Source organism: Saccopteryx bilineata, chromosome 7 (genome assembly GCF_036850765.1).
Source record: "Saccopteryx bilineata isolate mSacBil1 chromosome 7, mSacBil1_pri_phased_curated, whole genome shotgun sequence".
Taxonomy (NCBI): Eukaryota; Metazoa; Chordata; class Mammalia; order Chiroptera; family Emballonuridae; genus Saccopteryx; species Saccopteryx bilineata.
This window is the reverse complement of record NC_089496.1, coordinates 56,964,710-56,986,353: the sequence shown is the minus strand read 5'-3', so window position 1 is coordinate 56,986,353 and position 21,644 is coordinate 56,964,710. Positions and strand designations below refer to the sequence as shown.

General features: G+C 65.2%; 2 protein-coding genes across 8 annotated transcripts in view; both read right to left on the bottom strand.

Annotated features, from left to right (window-relative positions):
• The window catches only part of PKD1L1 (polycystin 1 like 1, transient receptor potential channel interacting), an 84,815-nt gene extending 72,603 nt beyond the window's left edge, over positions 1–12,212 (bottom strand). Inside the window, exons 1-3 of the mRNA XM_066240378.1 lie at positions 12,141–12,212; positions 9,800–9,932; positions 132–234 (exon numbers count right to left, since the gene is read on the bottom strand). Coding sequence (XP_066096475.1) covers positions 132–234; positions 9,800–9,932; positions 12,141–12,212 — 308 coding nt within the window. The remainder of the gene's footprint in view (positions 1–131; positions 235–9,799; positions 9,933–12,140) is intronic.
• Positions 12,213–12,962: 750 nt separating this feature from the next.
• On the bottom strand, positions 12,963–21,479 carry HUS1 (HUS1 checkpoint clamp component). Of its 7 annotated transcripts, none has more exons than XM_066240248.1 (9): positions 21,372–21,473; positions 19,733–19,860; positions 19,470–19,646; positions 18,579–18,686; positions 17,656–17,730; positions 15,796–15,895; positions 14,422–14,541; positions 13,352–13,435; positions 12,963–13,163 (listed from the first exon to the last, which is right to left on the bottom strand). In XM_066240248.1, exons 1-9 carry the CDS (start codon positions 21,421–21,423, stop codon positions 13,081–13,083), a joined length of 927 nt encoding a protein of 308 aa, XP_066096345.1. In that variant the 5' UTR covers positions 21,424–21,473; the 3' UTR covers positions 12,963–13,080. The 7 variants fall into 7 exon arrangements, with proteins under 7 accessions (XP_066096345.1, XP_066096350.1, XP_066096346.1 ...); XM_066240253.1 differs by having other exon boundaries at positions 13,352–13,400; XM_066240249.1 differs by lacking the exon at positions 21,372–21,473 and adding an exon at positions 21,243–21,335.
• Between the last annotated feature and the right edge of the window lie 165 nt (positions 21,480–21,644).

Below are 21,644 nucleotides of genomic sequence, written 5' to 3'. Positions count from 1 at the left end.
AGTCTGTTTGCCTCCCTGTTTCCAGCTTAATAAAAAAAAAAAAAAAGGTGGAATCCTCTTTTTGAAAGAAAAGTTGCCTAAAGCAAACTTTCAAATAAGGCCTGTAACTCTCCCAACAACGGGCAGCTCACCTTTGCTGGTCACCAGAAATGCCCTCGGCCGACTCCTGGCCCGTGGAGATGGAGGTCTCTCTTGGGGAGGGCTGGTCAGCCGGCCAGCTTCCTTCAAAGTCCCCTGGAAGACAGTGAAGTGGAGCGGCTCCTGTCCCGAGTCCGGCCCTGTGAGCACCTGGGGTCAGGACACGCGTCACACCAGTGGACAAAGGACAGCTGACCATACCCTCCTAACGGGAGTGGCCTTCTCCCCACTCCTTTCAGAAGCTCCTCTTGTCAAGCGGGCTCTGCAAGGGGCTGTGTGTCTGCCCCAGACAGGTCACTGCTCCAGGGAGGCTGTGGGGACCCTGAGGAAGTGACCCCGGGGACAGGCGGGCCACCTCGGGGTCTGTACCAGGACTCTGGCAGCCTCACTGCCCCGCCCCCACCCCAGCTCTAACTTTCACTTGGTGTTTAACCTCACTCATTCTTCTCTGCTCCTGGGCTGAGTGGATTCTTCTTTACCTGGACAAGGGACACCAAGACTGGGGACGTGGGGGTGTTCTGTGGCTCCGGCCGGCTCCCAGGGCAGCGTGGAGGGGGAGACGGGGGGTGGGGGGTGGCTGAGCTGGGGGGGGCTCAGACTGAGGGGGAGACGGGGGGTGGGTGGTGGCTGAGCTGGGGGGGTTCAGGCTGAGGGGGAGACGGGGGGTGGGGGGGTGGCTGAGCTGGGGGGGCCTCAGGCTGAGGGGGAGACGGGGGGTGGGTGGTGGCTAAGCTGGGGGGGCTCAGGCTGAGGGGGAGATGGGGGGTGGGGTGGTGGCTGAGCTGGGGGGGCTCAGGCTGAGGGGGAGACAGGGGGTAGGGTGGTGGTTGAGCTGGGTGGGGGGGCTCAGGCTGAGGGGGAGACGGGGTGGGGTGGTGGCTGAGCTGGGGGGGCTCAGGCTGAGGGGGAGACGGGGAGTGGGGTGGTGGCTGAGCTGGGGGGGGCTCAGGCTGAGGGGGAGCCGGGGGCTGGGGTGGTGGCTGAGCTGGGGGAGGGGGGCTCAGGCTAAGGGGAGACAGGGGGTGGGGTGGTGGCTGAACTGGGGGGGGCTCAGGCTGAGGGGGAGACGGGGGGTGGGGTGGTGGCTGAGCTGGGGGGGCTCAGGCTGAGGGGGAGACGGGGGCTGGGGTGGTGGCTGAGCTGGGGGAGGGGGGCTCAGGCTAAGGGGAGACAGGGGGTGGGGTGGTGGCTGAACTGGGGGGGGCTCAGGCTGGGGGGGAGACGGGGGGTGGGGTGGTGGCTGAGCTGGGGGGGCTCAGGCTGAGGGGGAGACAGGGTGGGGTGGTGGCTGAGCTGGGGGAGGGGGCCTCAGGCTGAGGGGGAGACAGGGTGGGGTGGTGGCTGAGCTGGTGGGGGGCTCAGGCTGAGGGGGAGACAGGGGGTGGGTGGTGGCTGAGCTGGGGGGGGCTCAGGCGGAGGGGGAGACAGGGGTGGGGTGGTGGCTGAGCTGGGGGGGGCTCAGGCTGAGGGGGAGATGGGGGTGGGGTGGTGGCTGAGCTGGGGGGGCTCAGACTGAGGGGGAGACGGGGGTGGGGTGGTGGCTGAGCTGGGGGGGGCTCAGGCTGAGGGGGAGACAGGGGTGGGGTGGTGGCTGAGCTGGGGGGGCTCAGGCTGAGGGGGAGACGGGGGCTGGGGTGGTGGCTGAGCTGGGGGAGGGGGGCTCAGGCTAAGGGGAGACAGGGGGTGGGATGGTGGCTGAACTGGGGGGGGCTCAGGCTGAGGGGTAGACGGGGGGTGGGGTGGTGGCTGAGCTGGGGGGGCTCAGGCTGAGGGGGAGACAGGGTGGGGTGGTGGCTGAGCTGGGGGAGGGGGCCTCAGGCTGAGGGGGAGACGGGGGGTGGGGTGGTGGCTGAGCTGGGGTGGGGCTCAGGCTGAGTCCTGTGCTTCCCAGGACACTGACAGGCTGGTGGTCAACAGAGCCCGGGCCCCTGGAGAGTTCAGAGTCCGCCGCACAGGCCTCCCGCTGACCGCTGGCCCTCACGGCCTCCCCGGCCCCGGCCCCGGCCCCCTTCCTGCTGGGTCTGTTGGGGGTAAAACCCAGAAACTTAAGGAAATGTGTACTTTCACATCACAGTGAGGTCTTTTCAAGGTCCTTGTGTCTACAGGGAGGACCCAGCGCAAACACAGTGCCCTCTGAAGCCTGTGGCGTCCTCTGACCTGGAAGGGGCACATCTGTCACCCTCCCTCCTGTCAAATACGAAGCCTGACTCAGAGCCACCTGCCAGGCAGGCCAGAGGGACCGGAGGGGACAGCCTGGCTGCCTTTCCCTTCCCAGGGGGACCACACACACTCAGCATGGCCCAGGCGGAAGTGTGTGAAGGCCACACAGCTAACCTGAGATGCTGGCAGGTGACAAGGAGCAGAGAGGGGACACGACTAAGGGAGAGCTGTCCTGGGCAGGGCCCGTGCTGACCATGGCTGCAGGGGCTGCTGAGCTCAATTCAAAGTCAGTAAGGTCAGGGTCGGGGTTAGGGTCAGGGTCAGGGGTTAGGGTCAGGGTCAGGGGTCAGGGTCAGGGCTAGGGTCAGGGGCCAGGGTTATAGTTAGGGTCAGGGTCAGGGTCAGGGTCAGGGTTACAGTTAGGGTCAGGGTCAGGGGTTAGGGGTCAGGGGTAGGGTCAGGGGTTACGGTTAGTCCCTCCACCACTTGACCCACACGTGGACAGCCCGGGATGGACACAGAACGCCCACTGCTGTGGGATGTTCTAGTGGTCAGCGCTGGGCGGGTAGGCAGTGCTGAGGGCCAGGCAGGGTCCCCCTCCCCCACACCTCAGAATGCTCCCCACTGTCCTCAGCACAGCAGGACCATGACCTCCCGTGCCACCAGTGAGAACCAAGGGGCTGGCCGTAAGGGGAGGCTGGGACTCTGAAGCAAACTGGACAGTGTCACCAGAGTTTTCCAGCTGAGCCAAGTACAAATACCCCAAATGCAATCAGATAAATGGCTTTTTAAAATGGCTTCTTTTAGGAAATCACCATCCAAGCCCCTTGTTAGGAATTGTCAGGCCTGCCAGGACATAACAGGCCCTGTGGCCTGGGCAAAGGGACCAGCCTCCATTCCAGGACAAGAGTCCGGCGGGCAGGAGCCCAGAGTCCCCAAGAGCAAACATGGACCTAGTGACCCACCTGTCCTGTTCTTAACAAGTTTGGATGAACGAAAGCCTGCTATTTGGATTTTTAACCACAAGCTGTACTTCAGGGTCAGCAGCAGTCTCTAGCCCTCTCCTCCGGACACCAAGGACACGGACCCAACAGACACCCGACAAGGGAACAGCTGCTGAGAGCGTCACCGCGTCTAAGGGGCCTCAGCAGGCGGCAGGGCGTGGTCCTGACATCCGGGCCGCGTGACGTGACGTTGCTACACCTGCACCCACAGCTCAGACCCGTGTGCACGGAGCACACACGTGCAGAGCACACACGGAACAGCCCTGTGAGCACGTCTGTGGGGAGAAGCGGGCTGGATGCCCGGTGTCAGTGCCAGCCCTGCTCTGAGGGCTATGGCTGCAGGATGAGCTGTCCTAGTGTCCCTGCCCCTGCACAGAATTCCCCGGGGTGCAGGCTGAGCTGTCCTGGTGTCCCTGCCCCTGCACAGAGCCCCCCCAGGGTGCAGGCTGAGCTGTCCTGGTGTCCCTGCCCCTGCACAGAGCCCCCCCGGGGTGCAGGCTGAGCTGTCTCAGTGTCCCTGCCCCTGCACAGAGCCCCCTCCCCCGGGGTGCAGGCTGAGCTGTCCTGGTGTCCCTGCCCCTGCACAGAGCCTCCCCCCCCGGGGTGCAGGCTGAGCCGTCCTGGTGTCCCTGCCCCTGCACAGAGCCCCCCGGGGTGCAGGCTGAGTGGTCTCGGTGTCCCTGCCCCTGCACAGAGCCCCCGCGGGGTGCAGGCTGAGCTGTCCTGGTGTCCCTGCCCCTGCACAGAGCTCCCCCAGGGTGCAGGCTGAGCTGTCCTGGTGTCCCTGCCCCTGCACAGGGCCCCCCCGGGGTGCAGGCTGAGCAGTCCTGGTGTCCCTGCCCCTGCACAGAGCCCCCCGGGGTGCAGGCTGAGCCTTCTCAGTGTCCCTGTCCCTGCACAGAGCCCCCCCGGGGTGCAGGCTGAGCTGTCTCGGTGTCCCTGCCCCTGCACAGAGCCCCCCGGGGTGCAGGCTGAGCCTTCTCAGTGTCCCTGTCCCTGCACAGAGCCCCCCCGGGGTGCAGGCTGAGCTGTCTCGGTGTCCCTGCCCCTGCACAGAGCCCCCCCGGGGTGCAGGCTGAGCTGTCTCGGTGTCCCTGCCCCTGCACAGAGCCCCCTCCCTTGGGGTGCAGGCTGAGCTGTCCTGGTGTCCCTGCCCCTGCACAGGGCCCCCCCGGGGTGCAGGCTGAGCAGTCCTGGTGTCCTTGCCCCTGCACAGAGCCCCCCGGGGTGCAGGCTGAGTGGTCTCGGTGTCCCTGCCCCTGCACAGAGCCCCCCGGGGTGCAGGCTGAGCCTTCTCAGTGTCCCTGTCCCTGCACAGAGCCCCCCCGGGGTGCAGGCTGAGCTGTCTCAGTGTCCCTGCCCCTGCACAGAGCCCCCCCGGGGTGCAGGCTGAGCTGTCTCAGTGTCCCTGCCCCTGCACAGAGCCCCCTCCCTTGGGGTGCAGGCTGAGCTGTCCTGGTGTCCCTGCCCCTGCACAGGGCCCCCCCGGGGTGCAGGCTGAGCCGTCCTGGTGTCCTTGCCCCTGCACAGAGCCCCCCGGGGTGCAGGCTGAGTGGTCTCGGTGTCCCTGCCCCTGCACAGAGCCCCCCTGGGGAGCAGGCTGAGCTGTCCTGGTGTCCCTGCCCCTGCACAGAGCCCCCCCGGGGTGCAGGCTGAGCTGTTCTGGTGTCCCTGCCCCTGCACAGGGCCCCCCCGGGGTGCAGACTGAGCGGTCCTGGTGTCCCTGCCCCTGCACAGAGCCCCACCGGGGTGCAGGCTTAGCCTTCTCAGTGTCCCTGTCCCTGCACAGAGCCCCCCGGGGTGCAGGCTGAGCCTTCTCAGTGTCCCTGCCCCTGCACAGAGCCCCCCCGGGGTGCAGGCTGAGCTGTCTCAGTGTCCCTGCCCCTGCACAGAGCCCCCCGGGGTGCAGGCTAAGCTGTCTCGGTGTCCCTGTGTCCCTGCCCCTGCACAGAGCCCCCCGGGGTGCAGGCTGAGCTGTCTCGGTGTCCCTGTGTCCCTGCCCCTGCACAGAGCCCCCCCGGGGTGCAGGCTGAGCTGTCTCAGTGTCCCTGCCCCTGCACAGAGCCCCCTCCCTTGGGGTGGAGGCTGAGCTGTCCTGGTGTCCCTGCCCCTGCACAAGGCCCCCCCGGGGTGCAGGCTGAGCCGTCCTGGTGTCCTTGCCCCTGCACAGAGCCCCCCGGGGTGCAGGCTGAGTGGTCTCGGTGTCCCTGCCCCTGCACAGAGCCCCCCTGGGGTGCAGGCTGAGCTGTCCTGGTGTCCCTGCCCCTGCACAGAGCCCCCCCGGGGTGCAGGCTGAGCTGTTCTGGTGTCCCTGCCCCTGCACAGGGCCCCCCCGGGGTGCAGACTGAGCGGTCCTGGTGTCCCTGCCCCTGCACAGAGCCCCACCGGGGTGCAGGCTTAGCCTTCTCAGTGTCCCTGTCCCTGCACAGAGCCCCCCCGGGGTGCAGGCTGAGCTGTCTCGGTGTCCCTGCCCCTGCACAGAGCCTCCCGGGGTGCAGGCTGAGCTGTCTCGGTGTCCCTGCCCCTTCACAGAGCCCCCCCAGGGTGCAGGCTGAGCTGTCCTGGTGTCCCTGCCCCTGCACAGAGCCCCCCCGGGGTGCAGGCTGAGCTGTCTCAGTGTCCCTGCCCCTGCACAGAGCCCCCTCCCCCGGGGTGCAGGCTGAGCTGTCCTGGTGTCCCTGCCCCTGCACAGAGCCTCCCCCCCCCGGGGTGCAGGCTGAGCCATCCTGGTGTCCCTGCCCCTGCACAGAGCCCCCCGGGGTGCAGGCTGAGTGGTCTCGGTGTCCCTGCCCCTGCACAGAGCACCCCCGGGGTGCAGGCTGAGCTGTCCTGGTGTCCCTGCCCCTGCACAGAGCCCCCCCGGGGTGCAGGCTGAGCTGTCCTGGTGTCCCTGCCCCTGCACAGGGCCCCCCCGGGGTGCAGGCTGAGCGGTCCTGGTGTCCCTGCCCCTGCACAGAGCCCCCCGGGGTGCAGGCTGAGCCTTCTCAGTGTCCCTGTCCCTGCACAGAGCCCCCCCGGGGTGCAGGCTGAGCTGTCTCGGTGTCCCTGCCCCTGCACAGAGCCCCCCGGGGTGCAGGCTGAGCCTTCTCAGTGTCCCTGCCCCTGCACAGAGCCCCCCCGGGGTGCAGGCTGAGCTGTCTCGGTGTCCCTGTGTCCCTGCCCCTGCACAGAGTCCCCCGGGGTGCAGGCTGAGCTGTCTCGGTGTCCCTGTGTCCCTGCCCCTGCACAGAGTCCCCCGGGGTGCAGGCTGAGCTGTCTCGGTGTCCCTGTGTCCCTGCCCCTGCACAGAGCCCCCCCGGGGTGCAGGCTGAGCTGTCTCGGTGTCCCTGCCCCTGCACAGAGCCCCCCGGGGTGCAGGCTGAGCCTTCTCAGTGTCCCTGCCCCTGCACAGAGCCCCCCCGGGGTGCAGGCTGAGCTGTCTCGGTGTCCCTGTGTCCCTGCCCCTGCACAGAGCCCCCCGGGGTGCAGGCTGAGCTGTCTCGGTGTCCCTGTGTCCCTGCCCCTGCACAGAGTCCCCCGGGGTGCAGGCTGAGCTGTCTCGGTGTCCCTGTGTCCCTGCCCCTGCACAGAGCCCCCCCGGGGTGCAGGCTGAGCTGTCTCAGTGTCCCTGCCCCTGCACAGAGCCCCCTCCGCCGGGGTGCAGGCTGAGCTGTCCTGGTGTCCCTGCCCCTGCACAGAGCCTCCCCCCCCGGGGTGCAGGCTGAGCCGTCCTGGTGTCCTTGCCCCTGCACAGAGCCCCTCGGGGTGCAGGCTGAGTGGTCTCGGTGTCCCTGCCCCTGCACAGAGCCCCCCTGGGGTGCAGGCTGAGCTGTCCTGGTGTCCCTGCCCCTGCACAGAGCCCCCCTGGGGTGCAGGCTGAGCTGTTCTGGTGTCCCTGCCCCTGCACAGGGCCCCCCCGGGGTGCAGACTGAGCGGTCCTGGTGTCCCTGCCCCTGCACAGAGCCCCCCCAGGGTGCAGGCTTAGCCTTCTCAGTGTCCCTGTCCCTGCACAGAGCCCCCCCGGGGTGCAGGCTGAGCTGTCTCGGTGTCCCTGCCCCTGCACAGAGCCCCCCGGGGTGCAGGCTGAGCTGTCTCGGTGTCCCTGCCCCTTCACAGAGCCCCCCCAGGGTGCAGGCTGAGCTGTCCTGGTGTCCCTGCCCCTGCACAGAGCCCCCCCGGGGTGCAGGCTGAGCTGTCTCAGTGTCCCTGCCCCTGCACAGAGCCCCCTCCGCCGGGGTGCAGGCTGAGCTGTCCTGGTGTCCCTGCCCCTGCACAGAGCCCCCTCCGCCGGGGTGCAGGCTGAGCTGTCCTGGTGTCCCTGCCCCTGCACAGAGCCTCCCCCCCCGGGGTGCAGGCTGAGCCATCCTGGTGTCCCTGCCCCTGCACAGAGCCCCCCGGGGTGCAGGCTGAGTGGTCTCGGTGTCCCTGCCCCTGCACAGAGCACCCCCGGGGTGCAGGCTGAGCTGTCCTGGTGTCCCTGCCCCTGCACACAGCCCCCCCAGGGTGCAGGCTGAGCCTTCTCAGTGTCCCTGTCCCTGCACAGAGCCCCCCCGGGGTGCAGGCTGAGCTGTCTCGGTGTCCCTGCCCCTGCACAGAGCCCCCCGGGGTGCAGGCTGAGCCTTCTCAGTGTCCCTGTCCCTGCACAGAGCCCCCCCGGGGTGCAGGCTAAGCTGTCTCGGTGTCCCTGTGTCCCTGCCCCTGCACAGAGCCCCCGGGGTGCAGGCTGAGCTGTCTCAGTGTCCCTGCCACTGCACAGAGCCCCCTCCCCCGGGGTGCAGGCTGAGCCGTCCTGGTGTCCCTGCCCCTGCACAGAGCCTCCCCCCCCGGGGTGCAGGCTGAGCCGTCCTGGTGTCCTTGCCCCTGCACAGAGCCCCCCGGGGTGCAGGCTGAGTGGTCTCGGTGTCCCTGCCCCTGCACAGAGCCCCCCCCGGGGTGCAGGCTGAGCTGTCCTGGTGTCCCTGCCCCTGCACAGAGCCCCCCCGGGGTGCAGGCTGAGCTGTCCTGGTGTCCCTGCCCCTGAACAGAGCCCCCCCGGGGTGCAGGCTGAGCTGTCCTGGTGTCCCTGCCCCTGCACAGGGCCCCCCCGGGGTGCAGGCTGAGCGGTCCTGGTGTCCCTGCCCCTGCACAGAGCCCCCCCGGGGTGCAGGCTGAGCCTTCTCAGTGTCCCTGTCCCTGCACAAAGCCCCCCCGGGGTGCAGGCTGAGCTGTCTCGGTGTCCCTGCCCCTGCACAGAGCCCCCCCGGGGTGCAGGCTGAGCTGTCTCGGTGTCCCTGCCCCTGCACAGAGCCCCCCCGGGGTGCAGGCTAAGCTGTCTCGGTGTCCCTGTGTCCCTGCCCCTGCACAGAGCCCCCGGGATGAAGGCTGAGCTGTCTCGGTGTCCCTGTGTCCCTGCCCCTGCACAGAGCCCCCCGGGGTGCAGGCTGAGCTGTCTCGGTGTCCCTGTGTCCCTGCCCCTGCACAGAGCCCCCCCGGGGTGCAGGCTGAGCTGTCCTGGTGTCCCTGCCCCTGCACAGAGCCCCCCCGGGGTGCAGGCTGAGCTGTCTCAGTGTCCCTGCCCCTGCACAGAGCCCCCTCCCCCGGGGTGCAGGCTGAGCTGTCCTGGTGTCCCTGCCCCTGCACAGAGCCTCCCCCCCCGGGGTGCAGGCTGAGCCGTCCTGGTGTCCTTGCCCCTGCACAGAGCCCCCCGGGGTGCAGGCTGAGTGGTCTCGGTGTCCCTGCCCCTGCACAGAGCCCCCCTGGGGTGCAGGCTTAGCTGTCTTGGTGTCCCTGCCCCTGCACAGAGCCCCCTCGGGGTGCAGGCTGAGCTGTCCTGGTGTCCCTGCCCCTGCACAGGGCCCCCCCGGGGTGCAGGCTGAGCGGTCCTGGTGTCCCTGCCCCTGCACAGAGCCCCCCCAGGGTGCAGGCTGAGCCTTCTCAGTGTCCCAGCCCCTGCACAGAGCAACCCGGGGTGCAGGCTGAGCTGTCTCGGTGTCCCTGCCCCTGCACAGAGCCCCCCCGGGGTGCAGGCTAAGCTGTCTCGGTGTCCCTGTGTCCCTGCCCCTGCACAGAGCCCCCGGGGTGCAGGCTGAGCTGTCCTGGTGTCCCTGCCCCTGCACAGAGGCCCCCCGGGGTGCAGGCTGAGCTGTCCTGGTGTCCCTGCCCCTGCACAGAGCCCCCCCGGGGTGCAGGCTGAGCTGCCTCGGTGTCCCTGCCCCTGCACAGAGCCCCCCCAGGGTGCAGGCTGAACGGTCTCGGTGTCCCTGCCTCTGCACAGAGCCCCCCCGGGGAAGCACCTGAGACCTCGAGTGTGAACAGCCACCTGCACAGGCCTGAGCCCTGGTTTCTCAGGAAGCAAGTGCCTGTGGCCTCCAGGCTCATTGGCTCCCACACAGCCTGTGGACAGCAGGCGCCTCCCGTGCCGACGCTCTGACCTCCCGTGGCGCCCACTGACCCTGCAGCAGGGGGCATCACCTGGGCACATCCTGGTAGCTGAGGCAAAAACACGAGCAAGTTGCTAATCCTGGCAAAAGTCCACTTACTTTCCCTCGAGCAGCTCCCAGGAACGGGCGGCAGCAGGTAGAGCAGGGCCAGGGCCGGGGCCAGCAGCCTCCCCTGCAGCCCCATGCTCCTTCCTGTGGGCACCCCGCCGGATCCCAGCCCTGGGACAAAGGCCTGCAGGGAAAACACAGAGACTCCCGGGCAACAGGGCAGCCCGCCCCCACCCCGCCCACCCCGCCCCGTTAGCACCTGTGGATGGACACTCAGCCGGCTGTGAGTCCCTGAGAAACTCCTCTCCGGGGCTGGGCTTACCGCCCCCCCAGACCCCCCACCCCGCACCCCGCAGAGCCCCCAGCCCTGCAGAGCATCCTGACTGGTGTCAGTGTGAGTCCTCTTGAGGCTCAACAGCAGCAAAACAGAGTGTCACTGGTCACCAACGTGGGTGACTGGTGCTCTGTCCTTCACTACGGAGGGCCATCACAGTGCACCCGAAGACTCCGCCCAGGCTGGAGAAAACAGATTTACTGCCCCTGGGACTAGAGCAGCCACCGTCCTGCGCAGCTCCTAACTGCCGAGTCACCCGACCTCTTAACTGCCGAGTCACCCAACGGCGCCAGGCCTCCTGGGAGCTCCCTTCCCCCCACCGGCCACAAAATAAAACCTCGTGTCTGAATCTTGGGATTCAAACACCCTGACAAGGCTGCCCCCAACGGTGTCTGGTCCTTCAGTCACTGAGGGCCTAGGGACATCTGGGCCCTACTGCTCCCTGCCCGCCCCACTGCTCCCTGCAAACACCCTGCAGCAAAGCCCCAGAAAGGACAGTGACCGGCTGTCACTGTGCCACTGAAAGGCTTGTTGGCCGTGTGGACTTCTCTCAAAAGCACAGTGCGGAAAGGTCACTGTGACCACTGCGGCCTCGTCTCTTTCCAGGGCAAGGATGGTGAAGACAGCACCACACCCCAAGGGGGATGGACTAGGTCCCAGCACCCAGGTTTTAAATTTGAGGAGTGTCTGCTCGTCTGGGTCCCCTCAGCCCGCATGCACCCGTTCCGCCAGCCTGGTCTCTGCCCTGTCCTTTTCTCAGGAGTCCTTTCCCTGAAAGCCACAGCGAGTAGGTGTCACTCAACAGCGACAGCTGATGTCACGAAGCAGGACAGAGCCGTCTCAGAAGTCTGTGCAGTCTGGGTCCGTCTCGATCGCGTGCAGGGGTTCAGGACAGGTTCACGCCCGCAGACGGCCGCTCGATGCCCACGCCCAGAGCCGGCTGGAGCCACCACTGCCCGGTTACTTCAGACGTGCCCAGTGAGGACAGTCCCCCTGTGTCCCCCAGAAGCAGACATCACCCAGCACCGAGGGAACTATTCCCAACTGACCACTCTGCTCCAGGAAGTGGCGAAGCTGGAATCGGGCAGCGGCCAGAGCGGCCGGGGAGCCCCGCAGGAGGGTCCTGTGGGAGGGGCTGCCCCCCCTCACCCCAGCCCCCGTTACTCAGACACGGGGGTCACGAGCAGAGGGAGGTACAGAGGCCAGGGAGCCCCGCAGGAGGGTCCTGTGGGAGGGGCTGCCCCTCCTCACCCCAGCCCCCGTTACTCAGACACGGGGGTCACCAGCAGAGGGAGGTACCAAGGCCACGGTGACGCCCTCCCCCAGGCTGGCTCCCAGGAAGCCCCGTGCCCTCTAAGGGCCTCGATGTGTCGCCCTCTGCTGGGGCTGCAGGGCAGTGCGTCAGGTCCTGGCTGCTCCTGGACTGACCCCGGCCGCCCCGCCGCGGGGCCACCGCGCACTCACCAGAAGCCCTGTTCCTGGTGTTTTCACTAAACTTCACAATCCAGACGAGTTCCTGATGATGCACTTCCTTCAAGCCTAACCGCTGGTGGCGAAGCGTTGGTCACTGTTCTAGGAGCTGGTTTGAGATCGGGGTCAGGACGCCTTCCAGGCGGCCACACCTCCCCGGGCCTTGGAGTGGACCAGGGCCCCTTCTGCTGAGCAGGTCAGAGGGACCCAGTCACAATTCTGGGTTCTAATCCCATCCCTGCCACTGGCTGGTGGCCCACGGCAGGTCCCTGTCCGGACCTGCCAAACAGAAGAGCCACACAGCAAGCCGTGGAGAGTCCGGGCTGTCTGACTGGAGAACCCAACAGTGGACAGCCAGACACGCAGGCCAGCGCCTGAGAGAACACATGGGCGTTCTGTGAAATGCAGGCGAAGAGGTCTTTCACTATGAACTATGTTAAAAAGCAATCAATACATCGTTCTCATTATGCATTAAGTGCCATCACCCAAAGCCTCAGAAGTGACCAGTGTCCCGGACAGGCAACCGCTGACAATGGAGTTCTGTCCCCGCCCCCAGGCCTGGCCACTGCGCGGGGTTCTCAGTCTCACCACTGCTGCTGGGGCCCCTAGAGGCAGAGGAAGGAGAGGCTTCACGATCATGACGATGCCCCGATTGCACATAACGTTAGTCACATTTAAACATTAGCAAACCTCATTCAAATACTGTACACTGCTTTCACCAGATCACAGGGAAAAGCCATAGAAAACTTGTTTTGCTCATGTCCCGTTTCTTCCCTATCCTAAACCACCGTACTTCTCAATCTGTAATGAGACACCACGATGACGCTGTGATGTCCAGCCCACCGGCCAGCTGAGAGTTGGCACTAAGGATTGATGGCCTGTGCCCACAGAACGAGGCGGCAGGTCCTACCAGCCCTGAACGGCCGCCATGCAGACACCGAGCAGTCTTATCTGTTCCTCCTCTGGACAGAGGTCCCTTCCAGTGACAGGTCCCATGCACTGCAGGAAAGAATGGTGACCTGGGTGGGACCCACACGGGCTCAGGGCAGCCCTGGGGAAGGGCAGCTTGGAGAGCTTCCTGGTGTCACAAGGCCCCGCACTCTGCCATCTGGAGCCCGCATGCTCTGAGCAAACAAGGGGCAGAAGGGCTGCCCTCACCTCACTGGACTCCCAGGGTCAGAGCCGGACAGGGGAGCCCAGGCCACACAGTGCTGGGGTCTGTCCCGCAGGGGCTGCCGGCCACACCGTCTGAGCTGGGGACAGTGACTTAGGGAGAAAGTGCCTCCTCAACAGTGATAAATACAGGACAATTTTCACTTCAATAAAAAGTCCTACTTAAAATCCAGATAAACTCTCCTTCCAGTGTTTTAGTAGCAAAACAAAACAGACACGAGACACACAACAGTGACATGAAGGGCTACATGCACCTACGTTTTATTAATTCAACTTCTGGTTCAAACACAGGGAAGACAGGGAAACACACAGAACTGTGAGGACAGACAACGGGCCACGTCAGGCCCCGGGGGCGCTAGGACAGGGCCGGGATGAAGTACTGTAGGGACACGTCCTCGTGCAGCAAGTCAAAGTGGACCATCTTGTGACTCACGACGTCTGGGGAGAGAAGAGCGTGGCTGCAGCCTCCGCACACCCATCCTGAACCCGCGGCCCCATGGGGTGCGCTCTGCTCCCGGGAGCCTGGCTCCCAGGGGTGCTGTGTGAAGCCACGGCCAGGAACCGCTGGGCAGGGGGCAAACTGCACGCAGGGGCACAGACCAGGAGAATCCCAGAGCAGGACTGACCAGAGTGAGGGCCCAGCAGCCAGGACCACAACGTGGGGCCGGACAGGAGCTGTGACATCAGAGGGACCACTGCTCCACAGGAAACTGCGGAGGCCGCAGAGAGGGAGGGTGGGAGGGAGGGAGGGAGGGTGGGAGGGAGGGAGAGAGGGAGGGAGGGAGGGTGGGAGGGAGGGAGAGAGAGAGGGAGGGAGGGAGAGAGGGAGGGAGGGTGGGAGGGAGGGAAAGAAGGAGGGAAGGAGGAAGAGGGAGGGAGGGAGAGAGGGAGGGAGAGAGAGGGAGGGAGGGAGGGAGAGAGGAGAGAGAGGAGTGAGAGGGAGAGAGAGGAGAGAGAAAGGAGAGAGAGGGAGAGAGGGGAGAGGGAGAGGAAGGGAGGGAGGGACGTCCCCCCACCAGCCCTAGACCCTGCCCGTGTCCAGGTGAGGCCGCTCCAGATGCACCAGGTGGACATGGTGACCGCTCCCCTCCTGTGCCCCCAACACGCAGGCCTTCCCACGGCCCCCAGACCACTCCTGCCTTCTCTCCTCCAGTCTCCCATTCTCAAGGGCTGGTCCTGGAAACACCTGGAACTCCCTGTTGCTTCTCTACAGAATGCTAGTTATGAGGCACAATCCTGCTCCCCACAGCTCTGCTCCCGGGGGGCTCAGCACCCGCCTGGCAGCCGTCACGTAAGGTGGCAGCTCCAGGCAAGTTAAGTTTCCTCTCAGGGGCTGTGGTCTCAGCAGCAAGGAGGGGAGTACGCCCTCTCAGGAGCGGTCAGGGAGCAGGTGTGCTGCTCAGGAGGACAAGCCACCAGAACCACAGGGGTGGAGAGGACCCGGGCACCACTGCAGGACAACCCAGGAGGACGTGGGGCTGAGACACAGGGACCTGCACACACGCCAGACGGTGTCAGGGCTCTGCAGTCAGCACGCAGTGCCCTGCAGCCCTCTGCGGGGCAGACCCGCCCCAGGGCCTCTAAGCCCGGACAATCCCAAGCAGCTGCTGGGCTGGACCCCAGAGGCCAGGAGGCCGAGGAGCCAGTTCTACGAGACCACACCCTACTCCACACGGGCGAATCCAAGCGCACTCACTGCAGACGGCCCGTGTGGGGTTGACCTGCTGACCAGCAAGAAGCTGCAGGAACTTCCTGATGTCCACGTGCACTTCCGCCATCTGCTCTGGGTCTCTGTCCTGAGACGCATCTTCAGAGGCTGAAATGACAACGTCTTCAGATGTCACGGCCCCAGAAACCTCACGACTGTTTGTTTAAATGAGTGCCGTCACCTGACGTTAGCGTCCCGGAGAAACAGGGCAGGATGGAGAGGTGATCACCTGTTAAGTGCATTAAGTTCTGACTCTAAAACACATGGCCGACTTCCAAGGACCCGGAACATGACCTCATCCCCCCCTGGTGTCAAAGACGACGTGTCCCTCAGGATGTGGAGGTAACACAGGATGTGCAAGGCCTCCCGTTCCAGAGCGAAGAGACCCGGTCCTCTCAGCTCTGGAGAAGCACCAGGGTGGGGCCCTTGTCACCACAACAAACAAAACGAGCGAGACCAGGGTAAGTCCTCGCTCAGCTCCCGGCAAAGCCGTGGCCCCAGGGACTGCGCTCTGCCTCCTCCGTGAAGCCCACCCGCAGGGACTGCTCTGCCTCCTCTGTGAAGCCCACCCGCAGGGACTGCGCTCTGCCTCCTCCATGAAGCCCACCCGCAGGGACTGCTCTGCCTCCTCCGTGAAGCCCACCCGCAGGGACTGCGCTCTGCCTCCTCCGTGAAGCCCACCCGCAGGGACTGCTCTGCCTCCTCTGTGAAGCCCACCCGCAGGGACTGCGCTCTGCCTCCTCCGTGAAGCCCACCGCTGCAGCAGTTCAACAACGAGCACCAGCAGCCCTGTAGACGTGTCCACTCTGAACGTGGCCAGGGCCTCGCCTGTTTGGGACACGTGTGTGAACCCCCCTGGTCCTCCACCTGGCCCTCTGCCCCACGCTGTGCCTGCCGCACTCGACCGCGGCCCGTGGCCACTACTCACTGAGTTGATCCTGTGGTCCTTTGTCACCTTGTATGAGACAGACGATCTCGTCACTGAGAAAAGCCTACATTTGCTAACCTTTGTCAACATTAAAAAGCCCAGAGTAAGAGGGCACAGAAATGCCGTCCACTTCCCAGCCGTGACCTGAGTGGCAGAGGCAGGGAGGTGAGAGCTGGGAGGGCCCAGGGCCAGCATCGCGCTCAGCGGTTTCCAGACTGAGCCCGCCCGCCAGCCCCAGCAGGGCCCACGCCTCACGCCCAGCAGGCCCTTCCCACACCACTGTCCACCTCAGCGGCAGGCAAGCCAACCTGTTGTCTGTTCTCTCCTCAAGCATCAAGTCACCCGAATTTCAAACTCTTCCTGTTTAGAGACCTCAGGAAAAGTGTGAAACCAGCAGTTTTTCAGAAGCAAAACACAACCACCAGAAAGCTTACCTAATGGAGGGTTTCCAAGGTCTTTAAAGTGAGTTGTAACACACACTAGTTCAGTTTCTATTTTCAAGTTCAAGTCTCCATTTAGGTTTGCTTGAATAATCTGCAAATGGAGTATTTCAGTCTTAAGAAATAGAAAAAAAAAACAAAACAAACCAGCCCACCCGAGCCCGGCTGCTACCACGATGGTGATAAGGTAACCCACAAACCCCTAGAACCCACCCAACGGCACCAAGACCCGCCCGAGGACCAGGAGCCCAGAAACCCCCACAGGAGAGGACCCTGCGTAGTGGAGAGCTAGGCAGGGACACCTGGGAACAGGTGGGACTGGGACTCGGCCAGGAGGCTGGTGGTGGGGACCCAGGAAGCCTGGCACCCTCACAGGGGAGGGTCGTTCATGTTGAACAGGAGAGCACCTTCTGTTAGGGGTTATGAGAGGTGAGGGGGAGAGGGCTCAGCAGTCCAGGGGCGGGGGCTCTGCCAGCTCTGTCCTTCGCACAGAAAGAACGATCGGGCCCTCGGCTGAACTGCCCTGACGCTCTCCGCTCTCCCTGGGCTCTGAGGTCCAGCAGGCCCCAGGGCATCCCCGGGGGAAGGTTCTGGCCTGAGAACGGACCGGCACCAAGGCCGTCAGGGGAGGACCGAGGTCAGCACGCTCTCACAGCTTCGCTGGAAGCTGATTGGAAATTAAAGTGAACTCAGATTAAACCAGGAAAGAAACTACTCTTAACTGAGCACAAGGGCAGAGATGAAATGGCCCATAAACACTGTGCTTTAGAAAAGCTCTGCATCCCAATTTCCTCCAGGTCCCTGGGACAGCCCTCCTGGACAACCTCCTGGGACAGCCCTCCTGGACAGCCCCGAGCGGCAGCCCCGGGGTGGGGGGGCTGGGGCGCCACCTCCCTCCCCAGGAAGCGGACAGGGGAGCAGGGGTTCCGACTCCGGCTGGGCGCCTGTCATGTAGCCCTGGGCGGCTCAGAGCAGCAGGGCTGGGAGCTACGGGCAGTGAGGAGGCTGAGTGCTTTCCAGGGTAGGACAGCGAGGCCGAGCCAGGACTGGGCTGGCACTGGGGGGGAAGGACAAGTGTCGAGCGTGGTGGGGCTGCCAGGAGGGTGTGGCCATGGCAGGACTGGGCTGGCACTGGGGGGGAAGGACAAGTGTCGAGCGTGGTGGGGCTGCCAGGAGGGTGTGGCCATGGCAGGACTGGGTCTGGCAGAGGGTGAAAATCAAGTTTACACCTCATCAGCTCAACAGTGGCTTTTAAGAGGCAAGGACAGCCCTGACTGGGTGGCTCAGTGGTGAGAGCACCGTCCCGACATGCAGAGGTTGTGGGTTCGATCCCTGGTCGGGGCACATACAGGAACAGATCAATGTTTCTGTCTGTCTCTCTCTCACTCGCTCCCTCTCTCTCTAAAGTCAAGAAATAGTCAAGGACATAATCAAACGTGTTGGCTGAGTGAAGAACTCAGGAGCCCCAGCTGTAAAGGAGGACCACCCACACAGCGCCCCACCACCGTCATGTGCTGTGGCATCTCGTGACATTGCAGCCGACTGCCACAGAAGGTGCTTCTTCCTGGGCTCCCAGGACACTCCCACCAACACCGGCCCCTCATAAAGACACACACGTGAGCTGATTAGGAAGAGCCGCTGAGCGCAGTGTACTCGAGTGTGAGTGTGGACAGCGGGCAGCAGGGCACACACACAGGTCTCCCTGGTGGCTTGGCAGAGCCCTGGGGTGGGTGTCCACGGACACTGTGGCACCGCTGCTCTCAACAACGGGTGGTGAGGGCCCATGCGTGCAAGAGCCCTGGGGCAGGCACAACAAATGCTCCAGAGCTCTTCTCTAAGGAAGTCGTGACTCACAAGGTGACTGCTGATGTTTTTCATTTTCTCCACAACACTCTTCATGGTCTTCAGCAGCGGCAGATAAATACTGACCTACGGACCAGAGGAAAGTCAGAAGCGTGAGTGTCAGTCCAGTCTCGCCTGACGGACGCTCGCTCGCTCACTGCCAGGTTTGGAGTGCACGCCTGTGTAAAACCTCTGGAATTCTAGGTTTTCAAAACACCTGGATAAAGTTCCTCTAAAAATATGAGAAAGTTTCGCCAACTCACAGCTGCCTCTGGTTACTCCCCTGACGAGGTCCCTGTGGGCACTTGGGTGCCAGGGCTCTGCCCTCCACCTGGAGGCTGTGTGCCTGAGGAGAGCTGTCCCCTGAGGGACACACGCAGAGGGCCAGGCCTTCCTCTCCGCAAAGCCCTGTGAGGAAGTCCCTGCCTGGCGTCAGATGGGGTCCCCAGAGGGGCAGGACACACTGCTGCTCCCCAGCTGGTGCAGACGCCCTCTGGGAAATCCATTCCATCGGCCTCATCTCCCAACGGATCGTGGGCAAGGCCAAGGTCCCTCGGACGTCTTTACTTCCTAAGCCACTGGGTTCCCATCAGCTGGGCTGTGACACGCCCTGGACACCGCTCCCTCCTGAACGAGGGACAGTCACCTCTGTGCAAGGTAACCTGGTGACAGAAAGGACGGTCCTGCAAAGGACATCCACAGTGTCCTTCAGTCCAAGGGCAATCACTGGGCAGACAAACCCTCCCTCCGCAGCACGCAGTTCCTGCCACGCAGCCCTGCTTAGGGTCTTCACGTAGACAGCCCGAGGCACACATTCCACTCTTCCCGCACGTCTTTCAAAAGTGAATCTCTTTCAAGTAAAACACGCTGTGAAGGTTACAGCTAAAATTGACGCCCCTTTCACACGTGACAGCAGGACTGCAGGTGTCACTTACGTCAGAGTCTGGGATTGTCGGTTCCTGTAAATTCTTCCACAACTTCCTAGGAATGACCTTAATGGGGATGTCGTGGGTCACCATGCGACTGCTGCTGGACAGAGACACCTGCCAAGACAGGAATGGAAAAGTGATTTTCACCCTGGTGGGACAGCTCTGCTGGTCAGAGACCCTCCCCACGCGCGGAGGCTGTGGGCAGATCCGGGTCAGAGCACACACAGAACAGATCGATGCTTCTCTCTCTCCCTTCCTCTCTAAAAAATCAGTTAATTGAAAAAAAAATCACTTAATATTTTTATAACGTCAACATTTAAGAACAGAAGAACCGTAATGCTGGTGGCCGGGCAGGGTCACGTGGGATCAGGGCAGACGGCAGAGAATCTGCGGACCGGAGAGGTGGGGCCATACCCGCTGACTGGAGGCTCCAAAGACAGGCGAGCGAGTCAACAAAGGGAAGAGCTGATAAACAAAGGAAAACCTGCTGTTCGCAGTCAGGGCCCGGGAGCAAGGAACACTGCGCTTCGTGGTGGCCAGAGGGCGATCTGGGAGAAATCGGGCCCAGGGGAGGCCGCCACGGCCCGCTCCAGGCCACGCCCACGGCTGCTTCCAGGCCACGCCCACGGCCTGCTCCAGGCCACGCCCCGGCCCGCTCCAGGCCACGCCCACGTGCCTCTGCCACCTGCTCAGGCTCTGACCAAGTCAAGTGCGTGCAGATGGCAGACCCGCGAGCAAGCTGACACAGCTGCCCCACGAGAACCGAGACGCCCCTGAAGCTAAAGCGGGGAGCCTGAGAGAACGTGCTCTGCTCATGGGGGGACACCCAGTGCACAGGGACCTCCGGGAGCCCCCGGTGTGCCCCCCGCTGTCAGGGGAGTCTGGAAGCCTCCTCACCAGCTCTATGGAGATGGTCAGGCAGGGAAAGTGCTTGTTGGTCAGCTTGACCTTCAGGGCCCTGGCGTTCTGTGCCGTCTTCAGGGCCCGAGCCAGGTTTTCCGACGTGAGCTCCACGTAAATCTCGTTGTTCTCCTCGGAGACACCTTCCATCTGGAACTCGCTGAAGAAGTTCTCCTGAGGGGACACGGGGCCACAGGGTCACGTGGGCCGTCTCCGGCCGGCGAGCGCAATGAGGGCCAGAGGACAGCGGGCCTGCTCACCTGGGGCAGCTCGCACCACATGCTGACCCCGCCGCCGGCCGCAGAATCGGCCAGGATGAAGTGCAGCTTGCACGGGCTGATCCGCAGGGTGCAGGCTCGGGCGAGCTTGGCCACCATGCAGCTGACACCTGCGGCGGGGTGAGCTGGTCACTGCGCAGGACAGCGGCGCCCCCAGGCCTGCACTGGCATCCTCCAGGTCCGCGCTCGGCCACTGGCCACGTGCCCACAGCAGGGGTGAGGACGCACAGGCTGGCAGCTTTGGACCCTGGGCCGCAGCACGGCCTTCCAGCCCCGGGGAGGGTCTGTGCCAGAAACCACCCCTGCGGTTCTGCAGGTCACCGGCTGGAAGAGGCTGCTCAAAACCGTCCGGGCCGCTGTGTGCGCCGCTGCTCACGCCCGGACCCACTGACCCACCCTGCTGCTCACGCCAAGACCCACTGACCCACCCCGCTGCTCATGCCCGGATCCACTGACCCACCCCGCTGCTCACACCTGGACCCACTGACCCACTCCACTGCTCACAGCTATAACCAGATCTGTGCACACGGCCCCCACCCTGCTGACCCCCATCTCTGCTCGCGGCCCCCACCCCGCTGACCCCCATCTCTGCACACGGCCCCACCCCGCTGACCCCCATCTCTGCACACGGCCCCCACCCCGCTGACCCCCATCTCTGCACACGGCCCCCACCCCGCTGACCCCCATCTCTGCTCGCGGCCCCCACCCCGCTGACCCCCATCTCTGCACACGGCCCCACCCCGCTGACCCCCGTCTCTGCACACGGCCCCCACCCCGCTGACCCCCGTCTCTGTACACGGCCCCCACCCCGCTGACCCCCGTCTCTGTACACGGCCCCCACCCCGCTGACCCCCGTCTCTGCTCGCGGCCCCCACCCCGCTGACCCCCGTCTCTGCTCGCGGCCCCCACCCCGCTGACCCCCGTCTCTGCTCGCGGCCCCCACCCCGCTGACCCTCATCTCTGCACACGGCCCCACCCCGCTGACCCCCGTCTCTGCTCGCGGCCCCCACCCCGCTGACCCCCGTCTCTGCTCGCGGCCCCCACCCCGCTGACCCCCGTCTCTGCTCGCGGCCCCCACCCCGCTGACCCCCGTCTCTGCTCGCGGCCCCCACCCCGCTGACCCCCGTCTCTGCTCGCGGCCCCCACCCCGCTGACCCCCGTCTCTGCTCGCGGCCCCCACCCCGCTGACCCCCGTCTCTGCTCGCGGCCCCCACCCCGCTGACCCCCGTCTCTGCTCGCGGCCCCCACCCCGCTGACCCCCATCTCTGCTCGCGGCCCCCACCCCGCTGACCCTCATCTCTGCACACGGCCCCACCCCGCTGACCCCCGTCTCTGCACACGGCCCCACCCCGCTGACCCCCGTCTCTGCTCGCGGCCCCCACCCCGCTGACCCCCATCTCTGCTCGCGGCCCCCACCCCGCTGACCCCCATCTCTGCTCGCGGCCCCCACCCCGCTGACCCCCGTCTCTGCACACGGCCCCACCCCGCTGACCCACGCCGTTGCTCGCGGCCCCGCCCACGCGCCCGTCATCCCGCAGGAAGCCCGCCGCGCGCCCTTCCGCCTTCCGGTCCGGGCTCCCCCGCTCCTCTCCACACCCCCGAGCGGCCGCGGCCCTCTCACGCGTGAAGTGGTTCAGACAGGCCGCGTCCACAATCTTGGCGCGAAACTTCATGGCGGAACACTTCCCGCGCGGGGGACCTGTGAGTGGTGGGCTGAAGCCCCGCCCCCAGAGCCCCGCCCCCAGCGTCCCGCGGGAAACGCCGCCGCGTCCCCATTGGTTCCGCTCGCTCCACTAGCGCACAAGCCGGCAGCCAATCGGGACAGCCCGTGGAGCAGCAGACCAATCAGAGATAGGGGCGGAGCTCTGGCTCTGCCAATCAACCTCCCGGATCA

Bases quoted from the DNA above. Each gene is read 5' to 3' on its own strand.
- HUS1 (XM_066240248.1), bottom strand. From the start codon at position 21,423: ATGAAGTTTCGCGCCAAGATTGTGGACGCGGCCTGTCTGAACCACTTC. The intron at 18,687-19,469 runs GTGAGGAGGCTT...CTGTCTTGGCAG, and splicing joins TGACCATCTCCATAGAGCTG to GTGTCTCTGTCCAGCAGCAG. The intron at 17,731-18,578 runs GTAAGTGACACC...TCTGGTCCGTAG, and splicing joins CGACAATCCCAGACTCTGAC to GTCAGTATTTATCTGCCGCT.